General features: G+C 37.1%; 1 protein-coding gene across 1 annotated transcript; it reads left to right on the top strand.

Annotated features, from left to right (window-relative positions):
• Window positions 1-1,106: 1,106 nt before the first annotated feature.
• On the top strand, window positions 1,107-12,073 carry LOC127520229 (guanine nucleotide-binding protein subunit alpha-11-like). Its single transcript, XM_051908171.1, has 8 exons — window positions 1,107-1,241; window positions 2,541-2,707; window positions 3,663-3,847; window positions 6,031-6,185; window positions 7,195-7,323; window positions 9,117-9,246; window positions 9,333-9,486; window positions 9,600-12,073. Exons 2-8 carry the CDS (start codon window positions 2,563-2,565, stop codon window positions 9,800-9,802), a joined length of 1,101 nt encoding a protein of 366 aa, XP_051764131.1. The 5' UTR covers window positions 1,107-1,241; window positions 2,541-2,562; the 3' UTR covers window positions 9,803-12,073.
• Window positions 12,074-12,882: the final 809 nt, after the last annotated feature.

Raw genomic sequence — 12,882 nt, 5'->3', positions numbered from 1 at the left:
TAGTCATGTGACAATTTTGAATTTAACTAACATCAATAAGGCAGGGGCGTGTTCTCACTTCTCATTTTAATTCATGTATAACTTAAAAATAATTATATTGTAGCCAGTAACTATTTAGAATTTACTAATACTGATCCTGTAGTTGCTACTTGCTAGTAACTATTTCAGCAGTTGACTAGTAGGATATCTATTCTGTTGTTGGTAACAAATTCAGTTATCAATTATTTGCTTTTAAATTCTACATTACAATTGTTACTACTAACTAGTGAATATTTCTCAAGGGAAAGTTTATTTTTGAAAATCAGTTTTGAAAATCTATATAGGCACATGTCTTAAAGTCTTGACTACAAAGAAAAACCCTTTTCATTTCCACCATTATTGCCCAGGAAAAAAATGATACAGTTCATTGAACACAATGTTTCAGACTTTAGTGACAACATTTCCCAATTCAGTAAAAAAAGCGACCACTTCTGATTGAATCACTGAAAATGCAGGAAACTGGGCCAATGAGAACCTGCCACAACACAGCTTATAATCGACTTTCTGCTACATTTATACAATAAATTGTGTCAAACAAATGTGACAATCAGTCCCATAGCTTATAAGACTCCCTGTGTGACAACTAGCCCCATTCCCCCTAGAAAGTAACGTAATAAATAAACATAAACAGATAATAAACACTATGGAAATAGCTGCTTTTAGTTAAAAAGGATAGTTCACCCAAAAATGAAAATTTTGTCTTTACTCACCCTCAAATGGTTCCAAATTTGTATTTATTTCTTCTGTTGAACACAAAAGAAGATATTTTAAAGAATGTGGGTAACCAGACAGTTGATGGCACCCACTGACTTCAATTTTTTTTTTCCTATTACAGAAGTCAATGGGTGCCATAAATTGTCTGGTTACCCACATTCTTTAAAATATCTTCTTTTGTGTTCAATAGAAGAAAAAAAAGAAACTCATACAGATTTTGAGGTGAGTAGCTGGGAGGAATGTCAGGGCGCGCATTCCACTGACTGGCCATTGGTTCTCTTCTGCTCTGCAACATACCTGGCATATTATGCATTAAAGGCAGACTTTCGGGAAGTGCAACTGGTTTATCTGTAGTGAATGAACGTGATGCAATTGACAGAAAACTAGGCTTGGGGAAACTCCTTCAAGGTGCCACAGCAACTGTTTGTTTCAAGGAAGATGGATAGCCTAGTGTTTTCAACTTCACGCCGTAGGTTTTACGAATGAAGGTGAGTGATTCTCTTTGTTACCAATGTTTACTTAGTTTTTTGCTGTTGTCCACAAAAGAACTTTCACATTTTCATTTCAGTCAATGATGGAGAAATACATCTACATTTTATCACAGAATTTTACGCTTATTAGTGGTGGTTGTATTTACACATTACGTTAAAAGTTCGGCTTATTTTAATTAAGCAACAAGCAAGAGTGCTTAATAACCAATCAATTTTGAGTGTAATATTGCTTTCATGTACTATAATAAACAATTAAATTAAATTTAGCAATATCACACAACAGTGCGGTTAACCTGAATGTCGATTTTGAGTGTAACAAAACCCCTTCCGTACCTGTTAATAATATTAGGCCTTAACAATGTCTTGTAACGTTACACGGGGGAGTGGGGGACAAAACTATCTTTTGTTGTTCTAGTAGGTTTAAGGATTAAAGTTCTAGTTTAGGTCTGATTTTATATAGTTTACTTAAAATCTAGCAGGAAAACAGGCATACGTTCATTAAATTCATTCAAATAATGCACATTCACTTTTGTCACGTCACATTCAATTACAAAATGCAGACTCACGTTAAATATATATTTTCAATTAACAGTAGTTTGCATCAATGGATATTACCGTCGTACATTTAACATTTATATCATAAAACAATAGTTAAATATTAAATGTTTAGCTCCTTAAACCTTCCCTTGCACTGACCGTTAATTCGCGCGCTGCTTCTGTTTACACTAAAGCCCGCCTTCTTGGATTTGACTGATCGTCATAGTCATTTTAACATTGACGAGCGCTGTTAGACCGCTGAGTTAGACCACCCTAAAATAATAACTTTTTCAACTTTTTTTTTTTTTTTTTTTAAAGAATAATCCTCACAACCAGTGTGGTGGTTACAGCCCTGATATAGAGTTAAAAAAAAAAAAAAAAAAAAAAAAAAAAAACAATATTTACAGGCTTTTCGTGTCACGGCACAAACTAAAAACCGGTTTGGATTAGAGTGGAGCGGGTTTACATTTCCCTACCGCCTCAAAACATTTTGTAACTACTCCGTTTAAACTTCACTCCCGGTTTTCCATTTCAAGCTTCCCGCACACTAGGTCCAAGAAACCCAAACTGCCAAATTTGCATTTAAGAACTTACAAACATAGGGTGAATTCAGCGTGATTGGGACACTTTTTGCCATTTGACTTGGAAAAAGTGTCCCAGTCGACTTTAATTCACCCCCTACATGGCCATTTAAAAAGGAATTAAAATATAATGCTGAATATTAGGCTATAACTATAAGAATTATTTATGTTTTTGTAGTTGCTTAATTTCTGTTGGAGAAATGGGGCAGTACTACTACTGTGGATGTTGCACCTGTTTCTTGTCTGAAGAGGACAGGAGCGCCATTGCCATAAATAAGGAAATCAAACACATCCTTGCAGAGCAGAGGAAAAGAGAACGGAGAGAAGTCAAGTTGCTTTTATTAGGTGAGATGACTCTGTCGGTCTTTTATCAGAGTTGTATTAAAACATGTTGATTCATTTTAAGTCATCATGTAGAAAAAGTACAAAATAAGCACACAAAATAGACTCCATTTATCTTGGTGAAAAATTATTTGAAGACATTTTTTTCTCTGAATGTGAAAGTAAATTTAGTCAGCATTAAATGTTGTTTTAGTAAATTCAGTAAAGTCATTTTGGGTATGTTACACCATCTCTTGAGGGACTTTCCTGAAATGTGATTATATAAGAGCTGTTAGATTAGACCGTAGATTAGACCTGTGATTTAAAAGTAACTTCACTTTTCTGGTCCTGAGATGATTTTAATAGATGCTTGACTTCAGTTCCCCTTCACTCAGGTGTCATGACTTTTTTTGTGAAAAGTTTTGCTTGAAAAGTGTGCTTGTGCTGTCAGGTGGTTTGATATTTTGCTATATTTTCTAATACAATGACAATCATACACTTTTTGTTGACCCTTTATTATAATAATATATTATTTTGCTGACCAATCTTATATAACTAGATAATTACACTCTACTTTTAAAGTTAAAATTTATTTTGTCTCATCATCTTTTGATATTTACCCTGAAATCTTATTTGAAGTTTTTGCTTTTTGACAAGCAGGGATCAAATTCAGTGGAATGGTTTTGTTGTTTTTAATCTTTGCTAACCTTTGCTAAGCAGGAACAACATTTTTGTAACACAAAACATAAAGACATATTTAAGGAAGAAATATCAAAACACACCTAGTGCTGCGTTTTTGTAAAGACAACTAAATTAATGAATATATTATTCTTAGACAGATCGCATTCCACTGTGCTTAATTGCAAGTGACTATTTTTAGAGCAGTGTAAAGTTATGTAATCCACTATTAGTAAGCACATTTATCTTCCTGTTCGCAGGTTTTTAATGCTGAAGTACATGATTTTTTGCTTTGATTTAGGCACTGGAGAAAGCGGAAAGACAACGTTTATGAAGCAGATGAGGATTATTCATGGAAAGGACTTCTCAGAAGACGAGAAGCACAGCTACACTAAACTGGTTTTCCAGAATATCTTCAAAGCAATGAGTGCAATAACAGAAGCCATGAGCACACTAAAGATTCCCTACTCCAACCCACAGAACGAGGTGATCAAGTGTGTGTTTCTGTAGAGCCTGGAGATTCAAGAGGGCCATTTTATGTCAACAATCATATGGGTGGTGGGATTGGCAAAAATAAATGAATAAACTCTATTTTATTATAGATAAATATAAAAGATTTTAAAAATGTTAATTATTAAATTATTTATACATATATAATAACACTAAGAAAAATTCACCCATTTTTATCTGTATGTTTGCACTAATTTAAAGTGCCCCTATTATGCTTTTTTGAATGCTACCTTTCTAATATACACTATATTGCCAAAAGTATTGGGACACCCCTCCAAATCATTGAATTCAGGTGTTCCAATCACTTCCATGGCCACAGGTGTATAAAATCAAGCACCTAGGCATGCAGACTGCTTCTACAAACATTTGTGAAAGAATGGGTCGCTCTCAGGAGCTCAGTGAATTCAAGCGTGGTACCGTGATAGGTTGCCACCTGTGCAAAAAGTCCATTTGTGAAATTTTCTCACTACTAAATATTCCACGGTCAACTGTTAGTGGTATCATAACAATGTGGAAGCAATTGGGAACAACAGCAACTCAGCCACGAAGTGGTAGGCCACGTAAAATCACAGAGCGGGGTCAGTGCATGCTGAGGCGCACAGTGTGCAGAAGTCTCCAACTTTCTGCAGAGTCAATAGCTACAGACCTCCAAACTTCATGTGGCCTTCAGATTAGCTCAAAAACAGCGCGTAGAGAGCTTCATAGAATGGGTTTCCGTGGCCTAGCAGCTGCATCCAAGCCTTACATCACCAAGTGCAATGCAAAGCGTCGGATGCAGTGGTGTAAAGCTTGCCGCCACTGGACTCTAGAGCAGTTGAGTGGAGTGACGAATCTCGCTTCTCTGTCTGGCAATCCAATGAACAAGTCTGGGTTTGGCGGTTGCCAGGAGAACGGTACTTGCCTGACTGCGTTGTGCCAAGTGTAATGTTTGGTGGAGGGGGATTATGGTGTGGGGTTGTTTTTCAGGGGTTGAGCTTGACCCCTTAGTTCCAGTGAAAGGAACTCTTAAAGTTTGGGGATGGCCCCTTCCTGTTCCAACATGACTGCGCACCAGTGCACAAAGCAAGGTCCATAAAGACATGGATGAGCGAGTTTGGTGTGGAGGAACTTGACTGGCCTGCACAGAGTCCTGACCTCAACCCGATAGAAGGTGTTCTGTCAGGTTGAGGTCAGGACTCTGGGATGACTCTGGGATGAATTAGAATGAATTAGAGTGGAGACTGCAAGCCAGGCCTTCTCGCCAACATCAGTGCCTGACCTCACAAATGCGCTTCTAGAAGAATGGTCAAAAATTCCCATAAACACACTCCTAAACCTTGTGGAAAGCCTTCCCAGAAGAGTTGAGGCTGTTATAGCTGCAAAGGGTGGGCCAACTCCATATTAAACCCTACAGATTAAGAATGGGATGTCATTAAAGTTCATGTGCACGTAAAGGCAGGCGTCCCAAAACTTTTGGCAATATAATGTAGCTCTTAGAGGAAGTAAAAGGTCTGCAAAGATCAAAGAGCACAATAAATCGAGTTACTGGCCCTGTCCCAAATAGCACATATGCACTTATGGACTTGTGGACTTACAATAGCCACCGCGTGGACATGATCGTGAAGTCCTCGAGACCATAGGGTGTCCCATTTGTCATTTTAGGTTTCAGAAGGGTGCTCGAGATCACCCCCTTTTGCGGTCATTATGCGCCCTCGATGCACACTTTTGCCAACAGACTTCTTCCCGACAGTCAAAGCAGCAAAACCAACACTATCGTTACTGTTCGTATCACTGTGTATCAAGTGCTGAGGAAGCTTCCAGAGCTAAAAATTCAGATATGGTAATTGGTTTTTCGTTTCTGACATGCTCTGTAAGCTGTAGACCAATCACAACAGACTGGGTCCTCTGACCAATCAGAGCTGAGTAGGCTCTCGGAAAGAAGGGGTTTAGAGAGACCAAATCCTTTATCAAATCGTTTCAGACACTGTGAGAAAAGAGGTGATGCTGCAATGTATATTATGAGAATTTTTTTTTTTACCTTGCATGCATGTAAACCTTTTGTAGGAGATGTCCAAAATAAAATTAGGAACCTTTAAATAGCATAATAGGGGTGCTTTAATGAAGACTGGATCTTGTACTGTGATGTATTTGCTGTCTCATTAGTTCTGTGATATCTGTAGATTTATGCCCAGTGGTTCCAGGATCAGGACATACATCAGATAACTCAGCTGCAGAGAAGTTATGTAGAGGCTATTCGTCACCTATGGGAAGATCAAGGCGTTAAGATCTGCTACAAACGGCGCAGAGAGTATCAGCTACTGGACTCCACTAAGTAGTAAGTGTGTTCAAGACAATTCCTGTCTTTTACTGACTTCCTGCATGTTTGTCTATTTCCTGCTGTCTTTTCCTGCACTGTAAACCCTAACGCTCAAAATACTTAATTCGTTTGAGTAGGACAAACTTAAATTAAACAAATTAATTCAGTTAAATTAACTGTTATGAGTATTTAAAACTTTCTTTTACTTTTGAGTTCACAGCACTGACATATTTCAAGTAAACTAAATTGTTTTGCCCATGCTTTGCCCATGGCACTATGGCACTAACTTAATATGATTGAGTTGAGTTGCAGCAGATTTCTAATTCCCAGCATGCTTTGCATCAGACTGTATAAATGTTGAAATGAAGTGTTATTTTGTGTGTTTTTGCATAAGATTAACATAGGGAGACATAAGTTAGTGTTTAATGTTGTGTTATGTTGGGATTGACAGGGGGTTCTGTTATGTTAGTTTTGTAGGGTTACCATTCTGGTGAAGAGTAGACCGTGTGGTTAGGTTGAGGATGGGCTGCAAAACTTAAGACCACATATACTGTATGTTGTTTGATTACATACATGCAAATATATATTGACAGTCTCTTTGATAGTTATAATAGCATGTGTTTTTTGCTAACTAACATTTAACCAAGATCTGAATGTGATGTTTATGTAAATTAACTATATGTACTTGAGTGGGGCGAGGCTGAGAACCGTGGGAGCGAAGGAATGCCAGTGATGTGATTGTTAATGAGAGACACCTGTGCACCACACTGGCCTTGCTCCACCTCCACGGCTCTCGGCCCCGCCCCAGTTGTCACAAAAAAAATTAAGTTCTACCAACTTAAAAAAAATAAGTTAGTTAACTTAAATGTTTTGAGTATTCTGAACTTATTGAGTTTTACAGTGTGATGCCACTGACAATTCACCTGATGAATATGCAAATAATTATGCAAACAACGCCTTCATAACCAATTATATGGCACATGGTATGGTTTTTAATAAAAGTGTTTGAATTATGTGTTTCTTAAAGCTTTATTGGTAACTTGGACCGCATTACAGCCGAAGGCTACATCCCTACAAATCAAGATATTCTTCAAGTCCGATTCCCCACTACTGGCATCACAGACCATTGCTTTGCATTGGAGAAGATGACTCTCAGGTACGGCAATGACCAACCAAACCTTTTAACATTATAAGTTGTTCTGTGGAACACAAAAGAAGATATTTTGAAGTAGGGGAGGGCAATATGACCAAAATCTCAGCATGAGTCATTTTATTTCACAATAATGACAATGTATCACAGCTACCCCTTACAAAAAGTAAGTATATTCAAGTTAATTTTATTAAAGGATTAGTTCACTTTGAAATGAAAATTAGCCCAAGCTTTACTCACCCTCAAGCCATCCTAGGTGTAAATGACTTTGTTCTTTCTGATGAATACAATCTGAGTTACAGTATATTAATAAATATCCTGATGCATCCAAGCAGTGATAGGGATCAATGAGTATGAGCTGAAGAAAGTGCTTTCATCCACATCCATCCATCATAAAAATGTGCTCCACATGGCTCCGGGGGGTTAATAAAGGCATTCTGAAGTGAAGCAATGCGTTTGTGTAAAAAAAAAAAAAAAAAAATCCATATTTAACAAGTTGTGAAGTAAATTATCTAGCTCCCGCACGAGCCGCCTTGTGTATTCAATGTACGCAGAAAGTGTAAAACTCTTGCAGTTCACAAAGCTTACGCTACGTCCTACGCTTTCTCTATTCAACTTACAGAAAAAGTCTAACTGACGTGACGCCAGTTTACACTTTCTTCGTAACTTCAATATGGAAAATGGTCTGGCGGAAGCTACATATTTTACTTCATAACTTGTTTAAATATGGATATATTTTAACACAAATGCATCGCTTCACTTCAGAAGGCCTTTATTAACCCCCCGGAGCTGTGTGGAGCACATATTTATGATAGATGGATGTGGATGGAAGCATTTTCTTCAGCTCATACTCATTGATCCCTATTACTGCCATTATAAAGCTTGGATGCGTCAGGATATTTATTAATATTTCTCAGATTGTGTTCATCAGAAAGAAGAAAGTCCTATACACCTAGGATGGCTTGAGGGTGAGTAAAGCTTGGGCTAATTTTCATTTCAAAGTGAACTAATCCTTTAAGTGTACTTATGTAAAGCTCAAGTATATTTTAAGTATACTTCATATAGTAAGTATATTAATATCAATGTACTGGAAGTATACATGTAAGTGTACTATTTCAGTACTACACAAAAGACATTCTCGACGAATCCACGAGTCACCATGGAAATGGACTCTATTTAGGACTAGGGTGGTTGTGCAATCATTTTTCGTTTTATTTCTTTACTGACTGTGAATAAAAACTATATTGTTTGTTTGAAGCTAATTATATAATTAAAAAAGACTGCACTCCTAACTAAATAACAGTTTGTGCTTGCAAAGATAACATGGCTGTAAAAGCTATGTCACATAACCTGCTTTCTGGAATACCCCCCAGCTCTGTGTTAGGGTTTTGCTTCAGGGTACATTTACACCACAATGACATAATGTGGTTGTTCTGTTTCCTGTGTTTTGGTTTCTAGATTTCCTTTAGTGTAGTGTAGTGTTACTGAGTTTATTCTGATTAAAATTTACTTCTTGCAAATAGATCCAGCACTTTTATTTCCTTTTTTGAACCCATTGCTGACACATTGCATGTGGTTTCTTGTGTTTACATAACCTACAAGGAACCTCATGCAAATGAGTTAATTATGCAGACAGACCAAATGTTTGAGGAAATCAAGGTGATCTGGTTCAGAAGAAATGTAACAAAGAAAGAAGGAACAGATTTTAGGGACAAATCTAGGCCTGGTGCAAATGAACCATACCAGATCAAACAGAAAAGTGGATTGGACTAAACTTGATTGTTGGTCTTTCTTTTCAGGATTGTAGATGTCGGTGGTCAGAGGGGACAGAGAAGAAAGTGGATCCATTGCTTTGAGAATGTGATGTCGCTCATATTTCTAGCCTCCCTCAGCGAGTATGACCAACTTCTGGAGGAGAATAACAAGGATGTATGTTTCCTATTATCTCTCCTGTCCTTCCTGTGTAATATTGATAAATCTGCTAATCTTTGTACTCTTCCTCTCTTTGGCTACAGAACCGTATGGAAGAGAGCTTGTCACTGTTCTACATGACCATCCACTCAAATTGGTTTGCTAATTCCTCCGTCATCCTGTTCCTAAACAAAATGGACATCCTGGCTGAGAAGATTCAGTTCTCAGATCTAAAAACATACTTTCCTGGATTTAAAGGTAATTTGGTGCACATTTAATTAAAGTGAAAGGCAGCATTATGTGCGATTCTCATGTTTGTCATACCTGATTCACTCTTCCTTTCCTTTCCTGTGGTTTGACACCACCTTCAGGTAAACGTCGGGACGTTCAAGACGCCATGTTGTTCATCAGAAGTTTATATAAACACAAAGCAGTTTCCTACGAGACAAAGAACTCCAAAAACATCTACTCTCACTTCACTTGTGCCACGGACACCAGAAACATCCAAAAAGTCTTCACCGACGTGAAAGACGCTGTCCTCCTCGTAGCCTTAAAGGAGTTTGAATTATTATGAGCCCCAAATGCACCTTCAGTTTGCATAATCATCAGCCAAATGAATGTTTTATCATTATTTATAACAGAGCATTCTTGGACAAAATGTGATTATGAGTCAATTTCCTATTGGCCTATATGTATGCTTGGGCTGTTGGAGAAAATATAAAACATTACACAAGTGTAAAGGATAACAATACAATACACTTTAACTGTGTAAAAAAAAAAACAGTCAGCTTGAGGTAGCTACAAGTATTATGTGGTTAAATGTCAAAATAACTGCAATATCACAATATCTCTGTGAGTTGTGTGGGGTGGGGGTAAATTAAGCACGATCTGCTGTGACATCACAATCGTGTTGCGTTGTGGTCTATGGATCTGCTTGAAGAGTTGCTGCATTCATGCCATGTCATAATTACCATTTTTCTAGATGCCCACACGTGACATTCTTCAACTGGGAATAATGCGTTTCTTGGTCAAAATTGAGGGTATGTCCAAATAAACTTCCCTTGCCTACTTGACGAACACTTCAAAATGGCATTAGGGATCCCCCAAAGGGGAAGTGCTTAGGGAAGTTTGTAAGTGTATGTTTGCAACCTTTTTTCCTGCCAGTGCGGCTAAAATGTGTTCAAGGACACTGTTTTTGCTCTATATCACCAACAAAAATGGTTCCAATCAAATCCACAGCAGAAGCGTCTTGCATCATCTCATTAGTTATTGAATGAATCCATGATATAATTCATTCAATTACCCATTCACGAAGGATGCGTCTAATTCAGCTCCCTAGTTCAGCAGTCAGGGCACTGATCAGGGAGTTGGCAATTTTTTTTAATCGTAAAATCCTTCCAGTGAACTGAAACATTCACTCCCTGAAAAGTACCACAATGCACCATGAAAAGGGAACATAGTGAACATCGATGCTCCCTGGTTAACAGAAGTTCTGAAGTGCGAAACTTAAATCATGTGAGCCAACTCACTACACAAAATGACCCCTGATAGATGTTTTTTTTAAAAATACAATTCAAACTGTACTTTAAATAACATTAAAAAAGAATATAATAAAGATATCAGTTCTGCTGTTGTTCATAAATACCAGTAGGGAAGTTGTCATGATGCTGGAAATAGGGTCATCAGTGTCCCAATGTGTACTGAGAGAGGGTCCTTACTGCCTGAATTTGTGTACATGATATACTGATTAGTGACCTAGGAAACTCGTTTGAGACGCACCCATGGTCATCAGTCACTTGCTTGGTTCCTGAACGAATCAGACCTTTTGAACAAATCAAATGATTCCATGGCACATTCATTAAGACAGTGACTTTCATAATTTATTTAACATAATTTATTTTTCACATTCATATTTATATATATTTAAAATGTTAAATGTAAAACATTGATCTTATAAGATTATTTATGCAATTATAATCATGCATCCATGCCACCCCTGATCTGCATTAAAGTCTGTGTAAATACATCTAATGCCACTTCAGAAGCAGCTTCTGTTCCATCTCTGCAGTGCAAGCACGGATTTTGTTGATACTTAATTCATTTTATTGGTAACAGCCCTAGTCTTATTATTCTAATTAAATTAGATTGTTTAAGAATTTGACATAAAAGTTGACAGCTATACCTTTAATTAGTCCTAGTCCTGTTAGAACGCTGCTCAGCCAATCAAATTTAAGATTTAAGTTTTATAACACAGATTGTAGCACCAGTGTGACACTGGACCAGTCAAACATGTTAAATTAAATACAATGTCAGGGATTTCCAGGAACCCTACACATACACATTATCACACTATCCACTATTCTTTAGGACATAAAGGGCACAGTGTCTTTTTGTAACCAAAAAGCCACGACATCTCATGACCATTTAAATCTATAATACGAAAATAGAGGATGCATACATTTTCCACTGAAAATAGGTCATTGAACAAAAGCAATAAAAATTCATACATATTCTTGTAAATCGAAGCACGTGTTTTGATTTTATGTCATTTAAAGCAGTTCGACAAATCAAACCCATTTTGAATTGTTTTAGTATCAAAGCTAAATCAATCTTTATTGCAATGCATTTAGAGTGAACAGCAATTCCGCAACTACAGCTTTCACAACAGATGGTGCAAATATACTTCACAAATAAGGTACACTCCAAAACATATCCTGGAAGTGAAATGAACTTTTATGTTATGTTATGTTATGTTATGTTATGTTATGTTATATCAGCCTATATTAAGATGAAACCGGAAGTAATAAAATGTTGACCTTTGCAGGGCACAAAACAGCCAAGTTTACTCAAAAGTTTGTTTTGTGTCTATTTGCCTTGCATAACTGGATGCAAGCTGCCATCTTCCTTCAAGTCCTTTTCAGGTCACTAGTTCCAGCTGAATCAGTTGCCCATCATATTTGTCTGTGTGTGTGTGTGTGTGTGTGTGTGTGTATATATATATATATATATATATATATATATATATATATATATATATATATTGGGGACTATTCTTAGATCTCTGATGGCACCATGTGGCAACTGCCTGGAATAACATAGCTAAAAACAGGTGATATTTACCAATATATTACAATTGTTCTAAGGTTGCTAGATAGCTTGATTCTCTGTTTAAAAATATACCAAAATCATTTTGAGTTTCTCCAGGACTTTGACTTACTTACCTGGTTCCCATGGCGATATGTGGACTATAGGCAATCTCAATATCTCACAACACTCTAAGAAAGGCCTGATAAACCGGTTCGGCCTGCGGAGACAAAAGACTGACATCCACAGAGCCCGAGAGAGGAGTGTCAAATACCTGCACAGCTATTCAAGAAATTAACACCACTTGTGACTTCTAAAACAGGTTTTGTATCATCTATAGGCTTATGTATAATCTATACTCATTTTCTTAGGTCAGTGTAGTAAGTAAGCCTACTGTATATTCTATTCAATGTCAATATTAGTGGATTAGCATACAGCTTTTAGGTTTATAGTCACTTTATATAGTGTTAATTCCACTTATTAACGCATGGGTTTCAAAACTTAGGAAGCTGTCCAACAAGACGGCATTGCTGGGAGATATGATGCCTAAAAATGCTGACTGGTACACGC

This window comes from Ctenopharyngodon idella, chromosome 10 (assembly GCF_019924925.1).
Source record: "Ctenopharyngodon idella isolate HZGC_01 chromosome 10, HZGC01, whole genome shotgun sequence".
NCBI classification, from domain to species: Eukaryota; Metazoa; Chordata; class Actinopteri; order Cypriniformes; family Xenocyprididae; genus Ctenopharyngodon; species Ctenopharyngodon idella.
Note: the sequence above shows the minus strand (reverse complement) of the source record. Positions and strands in the feature narration are given on the sequence as shown.